The 22,554-nt window shown below is 34.8% G+C and overlaps 1 protein-coding gene across 2 annotated transcripts in view; it reads right to left on the reverse strand.

Moving 5' to 3' along the window:
* Positions 1 to 8: 8 nt before the first annotated feature.
* LOC132141822 (uncharacterized) overlaps positions 9 to 22,554 on the reverse strand; it is a 29,511-nt gene continuing 6,965 nt past the window's right edge. The window contains exons 3-5 of one of the 2 annotated variants that reach the window (XM_059551487.1): positions 8,986 to 9,141; positions 8,712 to 8,752; positions 8,013 to 8,379 (exon numbers count right to left, since the gene is read on the reverse strand). In XM_059551487.1, the coding sequence (XP_059407470.1) occupies positions 8,254 to 8,379; positions 8,712 to 8,752; positions 8,986 to 9,141 (323 nt within the window). In that variant the 3' untranslated portion in view covers positions 8,013 to 8,253. Of the gene's footprint in view, positions 105 to 8,012; positions 8,380 to 8,711; positions 8,753 to 8,985; positions 9,142 to 22,554 lie in introns of those variants that run through there. The other variant, XR_009433931.1, reaches the window with a different exon arrangement.

A 22,554-nucleotide genomic window follows, 5' to 3' on the forward strand; every position in this document is an offset into this window, starting at 1 on the left:
GTATAGGGCTGTGCAGATGTCAGGAGTCTATAAGAGACTTCAGTGTGGAGACAGATCTTTCCAGTCTTACTCATCTCACACTGATGATTCTCCAGAGGATCCCACTGAAATGAATAGGAAATGCATGACAACCCTAGTAAAATATATTTAAAATACATTTATTTCATACTAAGTATAGTTTAAATCTATGAACATATTTACTGACATATCGCTCGAGACTTACTGATATAAAAATTCTAATTACATTCTATTTGGAGTACTACTTCTGCACAATGCATACTCAATATTAAGCCTAAAATGTTTTTTAATTTCACTATTATAAGGACTGTATGATTTCTGAATAATATCTGTCTTTAAATCCAAGATATTTAAAGTGTACCTTAAGTATACTTGCAATAGTTCCACTTTAACTCAATCAAATATACTTCATTATATCTTTATTTGGACTTCAGTTCAACTATCGCACAATTAAAATGCATCAAGCATAAAATTTTGCAGATTTTGTGTATACCACTTTACTATAACAAAAGTACAATTGCAGGGTTTATATTTAGTACAAAAATATGTAAATGTATCTGTAGGATACTTAGCAGGAAGTAAATGTATTTCAATTACTGTACATTTTATCATATTTAAAATTTACAGAAAACAAATAATAATATAGATACCTTATTAACATCCGCTGTGAGCATCTCTGCACTACAATCAGAACCTAAATATCGTATGAATAGATGCAAGTAAAATGAGAAAATAATGCAGGTCTGAACACAGGAACTTCAGCACACATTAATATGTGTATGTATATATATGTATAGCTCTTAAATACATAAAAATGTCAGTGCAATCTAAATACATAAATATTGCTGTATAATTGTAATACAGCTTCCCTTAAATTCATATTTCTTATACTTACTTATTTTTAGGTTGCCAATCTTTTTCAGTGCAAAAAAAAAAAAATGGTTTTATGTTGGAAAAAAGGTGTCAAAGAACTGAACAGTGAATGGTTTACCTGTAGTTTGAGCCCGACAGAAGCAGAACACACAGATGGAGGACAGGAGTGAAGAGAGGAGAACACACACCGGAAACACACTGAACAGCATCGTCCAGCAGAGCACACAGTCAGGAGGTGCGGAGGGTTCAGAACAGGAAGTTACTTGTTCAAGATAAACACAAATGTATCAATGAATGTTAATAAACATATTTTTGTTCTGTTCATCTTAATTTTTCCCAGAGGAAGTTAAAGTTCTTCAGAACTACACAATGTAATCATGACTTACAGAAGTGCTTTCTTACCTTCCAGAGAGAGACGAGTTGTTCGGTTTCCATTATAATACACTTCTGATGAGGAGATGATGCCTTTGTCATCTTTGTTTACCTTTCTCTGTAGTTCTGTACAGTAGTACAGTCCCAGATCAGAGTCACTGATGTTGGAAATATGTAGATCATAAGAATTATTGTAGCGGTTGTAGATAGAGCTAAAACGCTGAAATATCTTCAGTTGCCATTGCCGAAAATCTATTAGAAGAGAGGGTTGATTTTCATGAGAGCAGTTTCTTATCCATACAATGAGGGAACCAGAAGTTAGAGAGCGATCACAGTAGAGAGTGATGTTGTGTCCTGGTCTGACTTTCATCTCCACTTCTTCTCCATAGATTCTTGTCTGATGGAAAAGTAAAACTGTAAAAGAACAAAACAACTTCATAAAACACTTCAAATTGTACAATATTTTCAAAAATGTTTGTACAAAAATGTTCACAGTAGTAACACTGTCATTCAAAAAACTACTGACAAATATTTTTTCTTACACATTAGCATGATTAGAGCAACGCTTGACTTCTCCATCTCAGTGAGTGATAGTGAATAACTGACACTGGTGAGGATCTTAATGCAGACTTTAGCTCTCATCTGATTGGTAAACATCACTGGAAAGTTTTACCTAAAATGGCCTGCATCATGAGGGGCTGGCAGTAAACTGATTTGCTGTTTGTTCTGTATGTAAGAAGTATGAGAACAGTTTTACCCAGTCACCTTATGAACTTTTTGCTCTGATTTGGCTTTGTGATCAGTCACCTAACTTGTTTGTAAAAATGGAAATGTTTAAGATTACTTTAGATTATCTTAAAAATATATTTGTTTCAGACATGCAGAATACCATCAAAAGACACTTTATACTTTACATTTCACATGCAATTGTCCAGTTGGTCCATGCCTGTCATGAGTGTCTAATATTTTGAATCAAAGTTCACCTGCAAAATTCATGAGGTTCTTTGTTTTATTGTAATAGGTTCAGTTCAACATCGAAACATCAAGGAACAGGAAACGCACAAGTTTTTCATTCAGACCACTTACAAACACTTCACATTTGCAACACATCATGAGACTCTCTCTTCCTATCTCTTAGTTGATCATTGGTCACCAAGCACACATGTGTCCATCAAGATGAAATTAGCTACGTTAAATTATTAGACAGAAACATATGAGACAGTCTTTTGTGTAACACAGTGTAATTTAACAAAAAACAAGTGAAGATCAATAAATCATGTCCAACTACAATATATAAGTGCAATGTTAATGTCACAATCTGCACAGGGACACAAAGATCGAGGATCCAAATGCAGTTTATTTCAGGGGTAATCCAAAGCCATAGCCCATAAACAGGCATAAAGTTATGAACAAGGTAGTCAGTCCAAACAAATAGGGAAGAAAACTTAAGAAAATAAGGATGATTAGGAAACCAGGCAAAGATATTAACTACAACAAAGGAACCAGAATACAAGGCTAAGAACAGCAGAGAGACACTTTCAAGACTAAGCAATGAATGAGCGGAAAAAAATGTCTTTAAATAGAGTGAGACTGATGGGGTGATAGATACAGGTGATTACAGTATATGCTGAGTCCGGGCAATGGATTATGGTACATGTAGTCCAGGGTAGAATGGCAAGAGTCAGGGGTGGAGTGCCCTCTGGTGGAGTTCATGGGCACTCCAGCTGGAGATCGTAACAGTTAGCAAGACTTACTGGTCCTTATGGATCAAATAGATTTATAGGAGTGCATAAAGAACTGTTTTTGAAAATTAAAAGAGAGCAAAGAGCCATGAATTTGCCCAATTCTTTTTATGATAAATCTTGTGCTGGACAGAAAGTTATAGTAAGCGCTGAAACCATAGCAAATTTTTCCCTTTTTTAGAAAACCTCAAGAACAAAGTACAGCCTACATTAAATTTACTCAGCGACCATTAGTTAATTAGTTGATAAACCTGTGGGTCAAAAATCTATTCCAGTGATGATATTTGCCTTTTTTTTATAAATATTTGAAAATGATTAAAAATAATATTAAAATCTGAACATGTGGTGTAAATAGTTAAATATGTCTGTGAGGTCCTTATAGAGATGTCTCTTCTCTTAATACGTCTTCAAACAAACAGGAAGCACAATCATATATGCGATGATGCAGATGTTGTTCAGTCGTTCAGCACTGTGAGCTGTCCAGTGTGCTGTAATTGATACATACTCATCCATCAAAGGGTATTTATGAAGTCTGCAGTTGCAAACCAAGCCTTTGCAGACATTGCATTTAGCACAAACCCACCACAAAAGCATTTCCAGACACAAACCAACCTCTGTCCTCTCTACATCTCTCTCATATGCACACAGTCAGTGAACTGAATGGAAACATTTGTGGTTAAGATGGTTATATTTTTACATGAGAATGAGACAAGACCTATCTTTGAGAGTAAACAAAGACATTAAAGAGCTTTTGAAAAAGGGTTTAAAGGAAAACCTTCTTTTAATTTACGTCTACTTAATTTCAAATTTATTTTAAATGTACTTAAGAATCAATTATGCACCAGTGCGAAAAATAACAAAAAAAAGGAAAATAAGGAATGTACCTTACTACTTATGAGCAACTAAAATGAGCAGGGATGTAGTTTTTATTTTATTTTATTTTTTGGAGACAGCACTTAAAATTTCAGGTTTTGCAGCCATGCATACTTTACTGCTTATAAAAAAGCATTATATATGCAAAATATGCATTATATACCTAATGAAAGCATCATATGATCATCACAGACACACATTTTAAAGGGGTCATATGATGCATTTAAAACATTTTCTCTTTCTTTGGAGTATTACAAGTTGTCCGTGCATAGATAATATCCCTAAAGTTGCAAAGACTGAATTCTCAAACCCAAAGAGATATTCTTTATTTATTGAAAGAGACATAACTTTTGTTCTCGCTGTAGTATTGTTGCTGCTGCCGACATGTTTGGAGACGCTGTTTGATTTATTGTGAAAGCGAAACTACTTTGTTTGGCCTTCCAAAAGAGGATGATATCCTCTTTGTCATGCCTAGAGCTGATCTATGCTGGTTGCTGAGAAAATACATCAACTTCGAGCTGTGGATCTCCAGATCAGCTCTCACCGTGGACAAAGTGGAGTCCGGCCTGGGGTCATCAAATGTGTTTGAGCAAGCTCCTTTGTCATATCCACCAGCCACGCCAATCTCAAGTCCACCGGACATTCATCACTCTAGCCTGCCTTGTGTGATGCTGTGTGTTTCGATGTGAAAGCGAGACTACTGTTTGGCCTTCCAAAAGAGGACACAGCTAGACATCAGTGGTTAAGTTGTATTTACAACACTATTCCAGAAATATTCAACCCAAATATTCAGATTTGTCTCCTGGACCAGCAGCCTACAATGCTTCTCTGTACAAAGGCTGTTTTTATAAACTTTGCAAGGACAGTCTGGAGGTTCTGACTCACAGCCTTCATTTTGTAGATTTAAAGAATTTGCCACTGACTCTTCAAACACGAGTTTTAAGCAGTGTTGTGTAGGCTTGTTTGTTGTTTATTTGATCAAAAATGCAGATATGGTTTTGCAGACAAGGAATTTGTTGCAGGGTTTTTTTGTGTGCGGATTTTTATTTTATTTTTATTTATTTTTTGCTCATGGTACATTCATGCATACATGCATACATACACATATGACATGAAAACAGAATGAAAAAAAGAAAAAAAATTGTAAGACAGCAATAAATAATGTGTCTGAATCTGGAACAGTAGATTGATTTATATACAGATTTGTGCAATTTTACTCTATATAGAACTGTATAAATCAGGAGATATGCATATGTATTTACATAATACTTGAGAAAGGCAATAATTTAAGATGTAGAATGATTTACGAAAATTAATTACGTAACACAGGTAATGATTCATATGTTAGCTGTTTAAGCTGGAGATGGCATGGGGGAAAATAAAAATTATTTTGCCTAGATATTCTAGTGCACAGATATCTGTAGCGTCTGCCTGAGGGGAGAAGAGCAAACAGGTTGTGTCCGGGATGAGAAGGGTCTTTGATGATATTACCTGCCCATTTCTTTACTCTGGAGTTGTACAAGTCCTAAAGACTGGGCAGGTGCACTTCAATGATCCTGTCTGCTGCCCTAACAGTCCATTGCGGACTTCTTAAATCTGATTTCCTGACTGACTCAAACCAGAAAGTTAAAGAAGAGCACAGAACCAACTGAATAATAGCTTAGTAAACCTGTGTCATCTGTGCCTGTGACAGGTTGAAATTTTCACAATGGAGTCTCACTTCAGGTCCTGAGAGATGGTTGTGCCCAGGAACCTGAATGACTCAACATGACAGTCAAAATGCTCTCGATGATGGTGAGTGGAGGGAGAGTGGGGGGGGGGGGGGGGGTTCCTGAAGTCCACAATTATCTCCACAACTTTGACATACACGTCATCAAACTGAAACATGAACATCTTGTTATTGCTCACCAAACAAAGATTTTCCCTTTAGTCTTTGTTTGCGTTGGTGTGTTGGTTATTATTATGTATTTGCTCGAAGGCATCTAGCTCACATTAATTCATGCACTAGGGAAGTTTCCTTATGGCTATAAAAATAAGGTTTGTGTTAATTTTAATCTTTATCTCTTACATTAACAATTTTTTGTTAAGAACTGACTTTTTTTTTTTAATGAAAAGTCTGGCATACGGTAGTTCTGCAGTTTATCATTTAAACACACAGTTTTAATATTTGCCATTTTTCAATTATTCAACAATAACCAACATTAAATTAACCTTCAGCATATCCAAGATGTACATGAGTTTGTTCTTTATCATACCTGCAACAAATATTTGTTTAGAGCTGTTTTGGACTGTTTTCACGTGTACGCAGTGCTTGATCTGTGCACATTTCTCTACTGATTCAGCTGAGCAAAAAAAAATTCTTATGGTTATGGACCCATATTATGAACCAAGGTCTTGTATTTTAGAAGCAACATTTAGGAATACATTAAAAACATCTTTATTGTGTATTGTTTTTTCTAACAAACATGCATATTTTCACTTTAAAAGATGTTCATTGATGGACTGGAGTCATGTGGATTACTTGTGATTTATTAAGGTGTTTGAACTCTCATTTATATGGCATCCATTCACTGCAGAAATCCATTGGTTTGCAAGTCATCTCATCTACATTTTGGAGGGCTTGAGTAAATTTTCAACAAATCTTTGGGTGCACTTTTCAAGAAAGTCTCCAGGCTCTTGGTCTCATTTCAAAAGGCTTCTCTATCGAAAGGTTGCACTTGTCAGCTGCATATGGTAAGTCAATGAGTCTCATTTCAGAAAAAGTACCCATTACATTCCAAAGTAAGATAGAAGATGCAGTAATTTATGCATTCACATGTTCAGCATTTGGAGCTGTCCAATGTGCTGAAGTCCTACTTGATTTAATTCACAATATTCTGAAGTTTTAAGGACAGTGTGTGATGTGACAAAATACTGCAAATTTATCATTTACTGAACAATGTCTAAAATACATTCCTTTTCTATCTTAAAGAAATAACCTAGTAAATGGAAAATCCATTAGATATTATTGTCAGTAAAACAGCGTATAGAAAAATGGTAAAGGAGATAATTACATTACATGTATTACTTTTTTTTCTAATTTGACCACACTGTAAACATTTCCAACTTGTTTTAACAGGAAAACCCAAGTTTACTGAGCAATTTTGTCTCAAAAAATTAATGTCAATATATATATATATATATATATATATATTTTTTTTTTTTGTGAATAAACCTTTTTTAAATAACTAGTCCTTAAAGCTCATCTCAATATGCCTGTAATATCAGTTAATTCACTAATTATTCCTCTAGAGTTCCAATGTAAACAGTAATTAAGAACAAGTTCAGCAAAAACCTGAGATCAAAACAGCAACATCAGATCAGGACATCAAAAAATTAACTGTTTTGGACGTAGCTTGGTTTAAAATGATTTAAAAGGCGATAAGACTGTTGTCACAAAGCTTAACATAAGAATAGCATACACTCATATAACATTCTAGCTTAGGTTTTTTAGCCAAAAGGTGGCGCTGTAACATGAAAATGCCTATAATGCACGTCAAATTAAAATGATTTCAGATACAACTGAAATTGTAATAAAAACGCCTGATTATACTCAGAGGTTTAAGTGTCCTTTAATACCATCTGTGGTCTTTATTTTTTTCTTTTTTTTCTTTCTTTTTTTGCATTAGTAGTATCTGAATAATTTCCTGATTATCTGATTGAGAAAGTATGTACAGTACATTTACATTTATTAACACCTTGCAGTTAACTTTTTCCAACATGCTTCTTTCTGTTTTTGTCTGTTTTCACACTTTCATGCACATGTCCAGCATGCAGCCACACCAGATTAAACACAAACACTTTCATGATGTTCACTGTTGCATGCTCAAGTGGAAATATTTGGGGTGTGTACTCTCACCTTCATTTTCTCAAACAGTACAACCTGAGTCATCAGTACAAAGAAAAAAAAATGCATTGCTGACCCTAAATGCAAACATATTAAATTAACCACTGCCTAGTAACCATTTTTTAGGTAAATCAAGTTGAAAAAACAAGAATGCTGTTCATTATATCACAATAATACATTTACACTGTAAAGTTAATGTTAATCTTTAAAAAAAAAAAAAAAAATTAAGTCAAATGTAAGAACACTTCTTATTTTTATTTAAGCATAAACATTCTGAGAATTCATTAAATAGTATGTTCTTTGTCTGGAACATAACATATGGTACATCAAACATCAACAAAACCATCAATACACTCTTAAAAATTAAGGTTTCTGTTTGGGGGAATAAAACCAAATTGGATGCCATAGGAGAAAATGCCACAAAGAATATAATTTGTCTCATTATTCTTAAAACCATCCGGTGCAAATTACTACTGAAAAACATTTCTTTTATGTTCTGTTGGCTCTGACCTCAGAATAAACACTGAAGTCTGAACGCTGAATTGTTTTTCTCTTCAGTTTTTTCTGCCGTGTGGAAGGCATGTCCAATGAAGCATAACATACTTCACCACCAACCTGGAAAAACATGCATTTTTCAAATATATTAATATATTTTTTTTATTTGTTTTCTTCTTTGTGAATATAAATAATAGTGTATGTAAAACACATATTATATTATATTATATTATATTATATTATATTATATTATATTATATTATATTATATTATATTATATTATATTATATTATATTATATTATATTATATTATATTATATTATATTATATTATATTATATATAATGTAATAGGTAATATATTCTATAGATATAATTTATATAACTTTAAACTATCAAGCAAGTGTAAATTTTATTTAAATATTGTTCAGGCTGCGCACATATAATTCAATACCTCAACATGTCTGTTCTCAGTTTGTGTTTCAGCGCCAGAATCTAAAGGAAATTAAAATAAAGTAAGAGTCAACTTGGTTCAGATCAAATTAATTGAGATTTAAAATTGTACAGCATAAGCTCAATTTACTGATCAAAGGAATTGCATAAAGTTTTCATTACTCTGTGATATTTTACCATTTTTATGTGATACTGTATGAAAGCAAATCTAGAGCTGTGATAATATCTGGCACATCATAGTTGTAATGTAATTGAGTTCAGGAGTGAAAGATCACCTGTAGTTTTCCTCTGACAGATGCAGTACACACAGATGGAGAAGAGGAGAACACACACTGGACACACACTGAACAGCAGCGTCCAGCAGAGCACACAGTCTGATGAAGGAAGTGTGGAGGAGGTGTTGAACCGCTCAGAACCAGGACACACTGGCTCTAAATCAAACATAACCCATTTTTAAACAGTCTCACATTATTCTGGTAAGATATGTGTTTTATTTTCTTAATATTCAATTAATATATACATTTCATCATCCTGTTAAAATAAAAAATTTCAATAAAAAAAAAAATCTTTAATATTGCTTATATTTTCTATTTGCTGAACATAATGCCTTACAAATCAGTATCGACATTTAGATTTGAAAATATACTGTAATTTGTTTGTTTATCAATGTTAAAATAATACAAATATAAATTAAGTATGCATAAACCTTTTATTAACAAACATTCATACAAACATACATTAACTAGTGCACACGTGTATAGTATTATCTAATAGTGTAAATTAACGTTCATTACCACAATGGGTCAAAGCTATGCATTTCAAGTACAGTCATAATGTAATGACGGATTCGTAAATACTTTTCTAATGATTAATTAAATCAGAAAGCTGGAAGTTGAAATATATTTGAAACTTTAATCCATTGTGGTAATTAACATATAACTGCAACCTGTTAGTTAATACTATGTGTTGTTAAGAAATTAATTCACAATGATACATTTAATTAATAGCAATTCATATACTACTTGATCTATGAAACAAATAGACTCTATTATTTGCTGATGTAGTAATCATTAATGAATGGTTTTACCTCAGGATTATCTATGCATTAGAATGAAGTAATGCACATTGAAGAATGAATTAATGCACATTGAAGAATAGATTAATGCACATTAGTGCACCCATATTGTACTGTTACCAAAATTTGTATACATAATAGATGCAGTTTCCTGCAGTTCAAGTTTGACTGCAGGATTGTGTCAGCATAAGTACTGTATATGTGCAAGACCTTTCGTTAACTATGTTAAAAATATAATGAAAATAAAAGAAGTTCGTTAACACAAAACAAATCAACATGAACATGAAAATGTTTTCTTACCCAAGACAGATAGCCGAGTTTTCTTGTTTCCATACTCATACTCAAATTTGTAATTTATGGTGCCGTTTACATCTTTACCTATTTTATTTTCTCTTTTTGCACAGTAGTATATTCCCTCATCAGAGACACTGACATTTGTAATATGTAGATCATAGGAGTTACTGGAGCTGTTGAGCATGAAACTAAAACGTGGAAATGTCCCCTTGAACATGTTTTTAGTCTCTATTAACAGAGATGGTTGATGTTCATGTGAGCAGTTTCTCAACCAAACAATCAGTGATCCTAATGGTAAGACACAGTCACCGTAGAGAGTGATGCTGTCTCCTGCTTTAACTCTCATGTCCATTTCTGCCCCAAAGACTCTCTGCTGTTCACAGAATAAAACACCTGCAAAAGAAAATACAAGTTTAAATACATGAAAGAGGACTATCAATCGAATCAATACAATGGCATAAAATAAAAAAATTAAAAACACAAATACGGACGTACACACAAATATGATGAATGTAACTCTTGCTCGTTCCATCTCAGTGACTGATAAGGATGAGTACCTTCAACGTAGATGGTCTGGTTCATAGTGGTGGGAGGGGAGGGTTTTTTTTTTTTTTTACAAGTAAAAAGCTCTTTTAGGTTTTCTCCACCAATTAAATAACTTCTTTGTCAACTTCATTTTGAATTACTACATTTCAATGTAACAGAATGTTAAATAGTTTGTATATGTTTCATTATGTTAAAGTGCTCATTTTTTAAATACAACTGTGTTGACTCTTGAAAGAGGCAGAGAAGCCATACATTCAAACATGATATTCTATTTATTTATTATTTATAATATATATATTTATTTATTTTTTGACAATATAATTATGTTTAATGTGACGATGGAGATGACCTAAAGTGCTGATCGTCAAAATGGGTTTCCTGTATTGCATATTCCAGCTACATGGCTATTGTTTCATTGGTTTCTAAACCTCCAAGAATTAATGTACCTGTGTTTGTTTGTTTGTTTGTTTGTTTGTATAAGAATGCATTTACTTGAAGATGTTTATTGTTGTTAGAAACCTATTTTTGTTTCTGGCTGTAACCACAAAATGTTCCATTCACTTACTAGTGTGCGTAATCATAAGCTCGTGGTTTCCTGTTTTAGCATGTCTAAATTGTGTTTCAGCTCCCAGAAATGGTAGAAGATCTCACTCTACTTCAGAGAAATACAGTCTTAAATTGATTGAATTATGAGTGAAGAAAATATTTAAACAGAATAAAAGAGTTTCAGCACCAGAGACAGTGAACAGCATGGTGATAGCCATAATTAAACATGCTGCTATGTTCACTGTATTTGAGGAAAATTACACGGTTCTGCAGAAACAAACATTGTCATGTATTTATATTAATGAGATTGCAATCCTTATTGTTCTTAATATAATCTTTAATGTTTTTTTAATTGTATGTCAGTTTAATTTAGCAATATGTACTGTGTGTATGATAATATATAAAATTATTATAATTATCAATATATAATAATTAGATTATCATGGATTTTACATGCTCTAATAAAATGTATATTTATTTTATATATTTATTCAATTTAAAATACATAATTTGAATTATTGAAAAATAAATCAATATAATTTTTTTTTGAACTTGTCAAAAAAAAGACCTGTAAAATAAACAAATTTATATACAGATTGTTAAAATGACCAAAAAGGAAGTAAACATTTGCAAGAGGACAATCACAAAGACCACTGGAAACATTTGTGGTTTGAACATTACCTTAGAAAAAGAAGAGAAGGCTGGACTCTGTGAATAGCTAGCACTGAATTCACAAACGAAAACCACTTCTTACATCCTGTTGCATGAAAAAGCCCCTGTTGCATCTTGTAATAAAACACCAGCAGAACTGTTAAACGACTGCGTTCCCAAACACCAGCATCCACCTCCAAAAGCAATAACTGGGGGTCATAATTTGATAAACAATATAGATACAGATATATGCTATATGTCAATAGCCTAATCAGTAAAAAGTACTTCTCCAAAATGAATTGCTCTATTTGCGTTTTTAATTATAAATAGCATAGGCTACTTCTTTCTTCTCACTGTGCAACTTGAGTAGCCTATAGTAAGAAGAAGAAAAAAAAACACTTAATTTGTGCACAATGAGTGAATTTATTCCATTCAAACAGTCAGTTACATTTCATAAAGCCATTCATTGACTTCTGTGTTCTAGGCAAGAACCGGTCCTGATGAAATGGTTTGTGGGTAAGTGATTTTGACGTCATCGTCTGTATTAGTATGGAAGACCAGACTAGTTTCAACATTGACTATTAGCCACTAGATGGAGCCATTGGGTGATCATAACTCTTTTACTCTTTTGAACTGTATTCATATTCACAGACACTATCATAACTCAGAGAATGTATATATATATATATATATATATATATATATATATATATATCGTATATATATCGTATATATATATATATATATATATATATATATATATATATATATATATTCTTTAAGGCTCTCTGCTGTTCACAGAACAAAACACCTGCTAAAGGAAATACAAGTTCAAATACATGAAAGAGGACTGAAAATCAAATCAATACATTGGCATAAAATAACAAATTTAAAAACACAAATATGGACTGTATGATTTGATGACTGTAACTCTTGCTCGCTCCATCTCAGAGACTGATAAATGTGAGAGTCTTCAGTGCAGATATCAGCTCTTATTTGATAAGCTGTGGTGGGACAGCACATGTTATTTTTTTTATTATTTTTTTTTAATGATTATAATAATATGTGTGTGTGTAATTTGTGTGTGTATGTGTGTGTGTTCCATTACACTTGTGGGCTCTATGCAAGCAGCTCTGATATTGCACTTTAAAATGCACATATTCACAAGGTGTGGTTTCCTGTGCTTCTTTCTGAGAGAAGAGCTTACCTTACTTCTTAAAAATATGGTTAGCAAAAATAATACCAGTCACAAATACCACTTGACACTTTTTAGTTGTTAAAACACTTCTAAAGAACTACTAGAACTTCAAGAGATGCTGGACTCTCTTTACTGGAAATGTAACCAGTGCACCCAACAAGAATGAATTCACACATTAAACAACAAACCACTTCTTACATCCTGTGGCCCCTTAAAACCACTTTATAATGTTTACTAGCCTTCATGTGATATCTACACGAATATGCTCAGTCAGTTATCCCTCTGAATATACATCTTGATCACTGTTTTCTTTAATCATTTTCATGACATATGATATGTAACTGAATCTTTGCAATTGACAAACTTACAATAGCCAAATTCTCACATTAATGACTGTTAGTTCCATATATACACCACCTAAAACGATTAAATTATCATTTGATATATTATACTGAAACAAAAGGCATAGATACAGACTAATATGAAATTTAGAAAATATACATATACAATTTTAGCATTCTAATATTACTCATATTATCATATTACAGTGTCAGGAATCTCAGAAAAAGGGGTTGATGATTTAAGTACAGCATGTACCATACATGAAACAGAAAACATGTCAACTGTGAGTCTTATTGACATAAAAATAGGAAATCAAAGAAAAGTATGTTGTTTGTTGTATCCACCCAAATCTAAATTGCATTAATGCTATGAATTTTGTACAAAATATATATGACAGACAGACAAGTGTATGTTTTAGGGTCCTGTGGAAACATTTGTGGTAGGTACTTACAGCTGACCACAAGAAGCGAGAGAAAGAGAAAGAGAAAGAGAAAGAGAAAGAGAAAGAGAAAGAGAAAAAGAGAAAGAGAGCGAGCAAACAGTGGAGAGAAACCATTGTAACATCATGTTGATCAACAGCTCGTCATTTTGTTGCACATTGATGCACATTTTACTCATGTTAATGCTATACCTGTTGTCTTCATAGCTGTAAGAACCCAGAAAACAGAGATCTTTAGGGTTCTTGCACAACAAATAAAGTAATTGTGATTCAGTGCTGCAAAGATACATTGAGATCTGCATTAAGCTGTTGTTCCTCAATTATACAGTATGTTTTATGCAACTTAATGGCACAAAAGTGCATATTGATAAAAAAAACAAACTAGTTGATAAAATCCAATTTAAGGCTTGAAGCATGTATGTATGGATGGATGGAAGGATGGATTATTGGGATGGACATAGGATGTATAATTGATTGATTGATTGATTGATTGATTGATTGATCGATCGATTGATTGATTGATTGATTGATTCATTGATTGATTGATTGATTAATTTTAATCCAATAAATTAAACCAAATTAGAGTTATTTTAAATGTGTGAATAATATTTGATACAACACTGTAAATACTGAAGCTTTTTTTGTTTAGTATTTTATTTATTTTTTGCTTTTGTTTTTGTTTTGTTTTTAATTAAATACTTTAACATTTCTAAAAAAAGAGGGGTGATTTACATGAGTGCAGATTCTTATCCATACAATGTGGGAACCAGTAGTCACAGAGCGATCACAGTAGAGAGAGTGATTTTGTCTCCTGGTCTGACTTTCATCTCCACTTCTTCTCAATCAATCTGACTGAACAGCAAAACACCTGTAAAAGCATAAGATATCTGTATAAAGCACTTCAATTGATGCTGCCTTACAAAATATTCACAGTAACAGCATTTTTTTTTGTTTAGTATTTACATTTAAAAAATAATAATAATAACAACAAATGGAGAAGTATAATTTTTTAAAGACTGCACTTTCCAGATGCAGCAATTGTCAGTCACATACAGGTAATACAGTATATATTTTTTTCTAATAAAGTAAACATTATGTTCCAAAGTAATAAAGACATTACAGTTATTCCTGCATCTCAAGGAATAAAGGTAAATTTTATAATGCTTAATTTTCTGAAACAGGACATCCCCAATGAAGTATGCAGCAAATGCACCTCAGAAGGATAAATACACAGCAATGTGTGATTTATTATTGCCAGATACGAGTGAATATGATGTGATAATGCAGATGTGGTTTAAAGGGGTCCTATTATGTTCTTTTTCAAAGTCTTGATTTGTTTTGGGGTGTACCAGAACAGGCTCTGATACTAGGTTGTTCGAAAAACACATTATTTTTCACATATTTTACATTATTGCAACACATCTCTCACCAGTCTGGCATTAATTGCTGGAATAGTTCCTGTATCAAATGAAGGCCTGCCTTCTGAAATACGTAATGTGCCAGGATTGGTCAGCTGGGCCAGTGTCTGTTGTGATTGGCTCCACTTTGTGCACGTTTGGGAAATAAATGTCATGCCCCTTACTAGATAGCCGCCTGCCAGCTCATTTTTACATATTGCATCAAAAACAAAACAATTTGACCAAGATTTAAGCCTGGGTGATTAAAACCACTCTAAGTTTCTCTGCCTTGGGAAAGCTAGCGTGCCTCCAGCATAGTGATAACACTTATTGCCTACTCTAGTGCAGCGGAACCAGATCTTGTCCCATTCGTCGGTATTTGTGATATCACAAATCCCGGAAAATATCCGTCCAAACTAGTCATTCGTCATAGTGGACTTTGAGCTTTGTTATTTTACAGATCTTTTTTATGCTCAAACAGCAACAATAAACTAACTGAAGTTGAAAAAGTAAAAAGCATAATAGGGCCCCTTTAATACTTTTATGATTTAGTGGAGAGACTCACATACATCAGATCAAATTTTAGGCAGATTCAATTCAATCCTTTCAGCACTTTGAGCTGTCCAGTGTGCTGAATTTCCATTTCCTTCCTTGTTGTCTTAAACAAATTTTACAGTAAATGTGAAACTCCATTAGATGTTTTTACATTTACATTTATGCATTTAGCAGATGCTTTTATCCAAAGCAACTTACAGTGCATTCAGGCTAACATTTTTTACCTAACACGGAAAAATTTTTGTCACGGAAACTACATGTACAAAAAAGTAGTTGAAAACGATGGTAATTACATTACATTTATTACATTTAAAAAAAAAATACTCTTACAAAACTGTAAACATTTTGAATCTGTTTTAATTGAAAACCCAAGTTTAATGAGCAACTTTGCCTGAAGAAATTGTAAAAACATGATATCACCAAAAACTTAAGTCAGTTGTCACAAAGCTTAGCATAAGTATAGCGTACACTTAAAATCACAAATATGGACTTACAGACAAGTATGATGATTGTAACTTCATCACTCCATCTCCGAATTTCTGTATGTGTGAGGGTGTTGTTGTGAAAGAATGCACTTAGTTAAAGATATTTGTTGACCTGAGTTATGACAAGTTGTTGAAATCTGATTTTGTTTCTGGCTGTAACCGCAAAGCTTTCCATTCAGTTACTAGTGCATTTAAACACAAGCTTGTGGTTTCCTGTTTTAACATGTCTAAACTGTGTTTCAGCTCAGCTCAGGGTGCTGGCTAACAACAACTCCCCCCTCACCACTGGCCAAACCCTGATCATACTATCTGGAGCCCTTCTCATAGTACTGCTGCTGAGAGTCAGCCGGTCTCTATGATGTGTAATTTCCTGAAAACTCCCTTCCACACTAATACTGCCCAAGAATGAGGGTGTGTTCACACTTAACATGTTTGGTTTGATTAAAACAAACACTGGTGCCATCGCTCTGTTACTTCACTTGAGTAAGTGTGAATGCTACCATATGAACCCTGGTGTGCACCTAACAAGCGGTCTCAGTCCACTTCTAATCTGGTGCAGTACAAATGAAACATGAATGCACCACGTACCAAATACTTCTTAACAAACCAAAAACAGAAAGTAATGACAATATGAGATGACTATGCATTATGATTTGATGACGTGGAACGATTGGTGTATCCCAAACAAAATGAGCAATGTGCAAACGTGGAGCAACAAGTAGGTAAAGTGCCTTTTATGAGCTCTTCATGAGTTTGCAGGTGGTGAAAATAATATTTAAATTACATGCAAACAATGAGCGTGCTTAATCCAGTAGACAGCCTTAGGTGTATTCAACTTAAAGCTGCACTAAGCAGACAAATCAGTGAATGGGTACTTTGATGTCATATGCCGTTCGGTATGGCATCACCGCTTTGAGTCAAACACACCTTATGTTTGGGTTGTTTTTGATGAGGTCCATCATGAAATATATGTCATTCAGCTCGACCAATCAGGTTGTGAACCTATCACAATGCTTTTAGGTTCGGTTTCTCTAGGTTTGTTGTCAAAAATGTATTGTTTGGGTGCAGAAATGATCAGGGCTGGTGGCATCTAAAGTGAAAGGAGCCTAGGGTCAACAAGCTTGGCCCTCCTTCTGGCCCACCTACATTATCACACTACACAATTTTGGGTGCAATACGTAGTTTGTGCTGTAGCTGGCAGTAATGGGTTTAAATCTAGACTCAAAACTGTTTAGCTGTGCATTTGTTAAATGAGCACTGTGCGATGTCCAAACTGATTGCACTGTATTTTACGTGTTCACTGTATTTGATGTAAAATCATGTTTTATTTCTACTTGGTTTAAATTCATTTTAAATAAGTCAATTTTTAAATCATTTCCAAAGTTTTAAAGTTGCTTGTTTTATTTTTGTTCTTCATGATTATTTTATTTTCTTTTATGTAAAGCACTTTGAATTACCATTGTGTTCGAAATGTGCTACATAAATAAACTTACCTTGCCTTGCCTTGCCTAATGGAAAAAATTCAAACATCACCAGCTGCAAAATTCAAATCTGTGTTTGCTGGCTGGCGCAGAGCCAAGACAGACACGTTTTTACAGCACTGAGCATTTAAATAAATCACACACAATTATGTTGAACTTATGAATGCAATTGCCAATCAGAGCCATTCTGATGAGTCATCGCTGAAAAGTTGCACTGAACAAGAGTTCCCTTTCGAAAGGGAACTCCACGCTGCGTCCTCTAGAGGTTGCTTTGGGAACGCTGTCAGCATGGCCAGTGTCTGAAGCATGAATGGAATAACGACAATGAACTTTACATTGGCAGGTGGAAGCCGTAAGCAAATGAGTGACTGCGAATATAAAAGGGGACTCGTAGAACACATCATCTTCTTTTTTGTCTTCAGGGTTGTTTGTTCTTTGGTCTAAGTAAAATGTCTAATAGGTAATAGGGAGTGTGCAGATCCGTGTCCACGCTATTTGACACCAGATGATGCACACAAACTTTGTGTTATGTGCCTAGACGAGGAGCACGCGCACTCTGCTCTCGAGGGAGCAGAGTGCGTTTGTTGTGAGCTCCGCTCTCATTTGTCCCTTTTCTCAAGGGAATTGGGACAATAATTTGCCCGCCGTGGTTCTGGTCCTGCCGCTGCCGAGGCAGCATGGAGACTGAGATTGTGGGGATTGCAGATGGAGCTCGCTGGTGGGTCTAAGGGTGGGGTTAATTCCCCACACTCACCGCGGGCTGACGAGGGTGTACTGCTGGAAGAAGATGTGCTGTCTCTCACATCTTCTGATCCAGCAAAAAGTGCTCTGTTGGCTCCTAGCCAACATGAGCAGGATTTGGCTGAAGAAGGTGAAGAAGTTTTCTCCAAGCTTTCTCAGCCAGCCAGCCCTGTGTATGGGGAACTGCTAGAGGTTATGGAGCATGCTACTTTTAGGTTAGATCTGCAGTGGAAGCACTACACAGAGGAAACCTTCTTTCTGGATATAATCCTCTAGCCCCCGTGTGCCTCCCATTCTTTTCTGATCTCCATAATGAGATCAAGAAGGCTTGGAGTAAACCATATTCAGCCCGTATCCATCAGTGTCAGCGTACTAGTTATTAAGGATGTTGCGGTGACTGATTTTTTTCCACCGGTTAATCGCCGTGTAAAAAAAACGGTAATCCCGGTGTCACCGGGGTTGCGTGTCGGGGATTTCGGGAGGCCGAAAATGCGGTCTCAATTTACTTTCACTTTAATTAGCGGTAATTCAGTAGCATTTGTTTGAATTAATCATGGGTTAATTTATTTTATTCTTAATAAAAATACACAAAACAATAAGACACTCGCTTGTATTACACACATCTTTATTGCAAAATGAATAATAACCAGTGTTGGGGAGTAACTAGTTACATGTAACGGCGTTACGTAATTTAATTACAAAATTATTGTAACTGTAATTAGTTACAGTTACTACGAAAAAATGAGTAATTAAATTACAGTTACTTATGAAATTTTTAACGATTACAAAGGGGATTACATTTGAATATTTACACACATCCACATACAGATTTAACTGATTTCTTTCCCAAATTGCACTGACTATTCTGAGACATACCGCCCTAATAATTTCCGGGATGCGGAAATACAGTCTGGTTCGTAGAGTCCAGTCATAAAAACGAAATGCCTAACGCGGACTGAATATGCCACATTTTGGATGACTAAATCAAAAGTAGGTCAGTACACTTGAATCAAAACATGACATCGACTAGTGTCTGTAAATATAAAGCCCCAAAAATGCAATATATGACTTGCACATTCTGCGTGTCTGTGGAAATCAGGCGCGGACTGGACACCGGGAGAACCGGGACAATTCCCGGTGGCCTGGCAGCCGATTTTGCCCCACTATTTAATATCATTATTGTATAATTGCCTGCCGAGTGTACTAAAGCCATCATTTGCGAATCCGCCATTTGAAAATTAAATCTCTAATAAGTCATGAATTTTTATTAGTCATGACTCGCGCGCTCTCCGCGCCTCCGCCAAACGGTTTGGATCAGACTCCGAGTAATCAATGCAAGAGAGAGAGAGAGAGAGAGAGGACTGCAGGAGCAGAGAAGCAGAACTCCTGTTCAGGGTTTCAGGTCAGTTTCATCGGTAAAGATGCTTTTTTTGTCTTTGTTTTTTATTTATTTAATCAAGCAGCAGCACGTTGCTCATCAGTCATCACTCAAAATACTATATAAAGGACATCATTATTATCTGTTGTAATGTTACAGTAGTAATTTATCTGAAAAAAAAATCCGATTTTTTTATAGGTTTAGGGGGAGCTACGACAGACACAACACAACCCTTACGAAAATTAACATTTTAATATTTAACTATAAATCCAGAGAAAATGGTTACTATTGTTTAACTGTGGTAACCAAAAATGTAAAATTATTTAATTATTTAATTATTTAAAAATAAATACAAATCCATTTGCAAAAAAAAAAAAAAGAAAAAAAAAAAACAAGGTTATTTTACTTTTATATAGGCTAATAAAAGCAAGGTTAATTTTTGTAAGGGAAAAACATGACTCGTGTACAGTATTAGGATTTTTCTATAAAGATATTGTAGTATTGTAGAGTATTGTATTGTAAAGTATAGTTTTGTTCAATCTTGAGTATTAAAGTCCTGAGAAAGATGGATAACAGGGCAAAATAAAGAGACTGAAGAGAAAAATGGAAGTGAAGATGCAGTTCAGGAGAGAACTTTTAATTATTTTGCATGTCCCCAAATTAAAGATTTAAACCTTTTTTTATGTCAGGTCCATACAAAAAAATAGTTTTGCCCATGAATTTGTTTGTATGAGTTTGAATTTTCCAGTCTGATTTTTTTTCCCAGTCCGCCCCTCCTGTAAATTAATGGCAAAGACATGGTTTCATTTACTACACATAGGCCTACTGAAGCTCGCAGTGTTTTCAACCTCTGCTGTCTCAATATAGGAGTACACGAGCACATAAACATAATTTCTAGAACTGCTCTGTGTCACTTCATGTGCATTTTACTTATTTTGAGAAAACTATCATCATATACAGAGACAGCAGTTTAAAAAAAACACCAATGTTTCATGAGTTTAGTACACAGAATACGTCACATGCTTATTAGATAACTGTATTTAAGTTGATGTATATGCTTTTATTTATTATTCTTTAATTTTCACAAATTTAGAAAAGTAATCAAAAAGTACTCAAAAGTAATTAGTTACATTACTTTAATAAAGTAATTAAAAAAAAAGTTACACTACTATTACATTTTAAACAGGGTAACTTGTAATCTGTAACCTATTACATTTCCAAAGTAACCTTCCCAACACTGATAATAACTTAACACACCATGCAAAAACTAAACGAAAGCACTTATGAAACACCTTTAAAGTGCATTTATTAACAAAACGAACCACTGCACACATCGTGCAAGTATCAAACAAGACTCGTTAAATAATTATAAATATTCGTTAAATAAAGTGCCTGCCTTTTTCAGCAAAAAAAAAAAAAAAAAAAACACAGCACAACCATCGAATATGAAACGAACGAACATCAAAAACTTCGTTAAATAAGGTAGCCTACCCGAATAATCACTGGACACTTAAGTGCAAAAAAAAACTAATATAAAAATTAAACTCACGTTAAGCTGTTAAAAAAAGAGGTAGGCCTATTAACTGCATACACCGTACAAAAAAAATTATAAATAGGCTAAATGAGAAACAATAAACGAAAAACCTTCATTTTAAATTGCAACAGTTCGCTTTGACACTTAAACACTGTGTATCACCGGTAACACCGACTATCGCAACAAGCCTACTAGGTATGCTAACATTGAGGGTATGCGAGAGCATGGATATGCGGTGATGTCCCTCTATCGAAGAGATGCTTGCAAGCTATCTCTCAGATGGGGTGACATCTACATTGAAGGCTCTGGCCCTGCCATCCAGGCAGCTGAAAGAAACATCTCGCCTGAATGGTAGGGCATACACAGCAGCAGGTCAGGCGGCTGCTGCCTTGCATACAATGGCTGTACTGCAGGCGTACCAGGCTGATTTGCTGAAGTACCTAGACCAAGGTAAGGTGCTCCCCCCTGAGTCAGTAGCAGTGTTGTGCTCAGCAGCGTATGGATCTTTTATACCACACCGGTCTACGTCTACGCCCAAGCACAAGGAGGGACCTGGCCCATCCTGTTCTGCAGGTCAGAGACAGGGCCAGGTGGCTACTGTGGCTACTAGCAGTCCTCCTCCGAGGAGTCATGTCGCAGGGGAGACTTGAGTGTGAAAAAATAAGGAAGGAGCTTAAGGGACGATTCCAGCCTAGGCAAGGCCTTGGGAAGAAGGAATCTGGGGCCTTCTGTCCTCACGGTATGGTGCCCACCCCCCTTAAAACTAGGGATCCTGAAGCCTGACCAATGATGAGAATCTAGTCTGAAGGTCAGTAACCAGATCTCGTTAAAGTAGATTTTGTAGGATCGAGTGTGTAGGTTCCCTCTCATTTAAGAGAGTCATCCTGCTGAAGCCTCCACTCTCCATAGCTCTGCTTGGACAGTAAATTTGTTAAGTAGGCTCCTCTTTTGTGAGCCTAGCCAACTGTCTTTAGAGCTGAGCGTTGTTAGGCCTTCTCTCGCTCTAGAGAGTCATCATAAAGAGGCCTCCACTCTTAAGAGCTCAAACTAGGGTTGAGTGTCAGGCTTCCTCTCGTTTAAGAGAGTCAACGTGCTGAAGCCTTCGCTCTTCAGAGCTCCATCATGGGCAGTGTTGTGAGTTGTAGGCTCCTTCTTTGAGCCTCGCTTACAGCCTCTGGCGCT

The sequence above is a fragment of the Carassius carassius genome, chromosome 6 (genome assembly GCF_963082965.1).
Source record: "Carassius carassius chromosome 6, fCarCar2.1, whole genome shotgun sequence".
NCBI classification, from domain to species: Eukaryota; Metazoa; Chordata; class Actinopteri; order Cypriniformes; family Cyprinidae; genus Carassius; species Carassius carassius.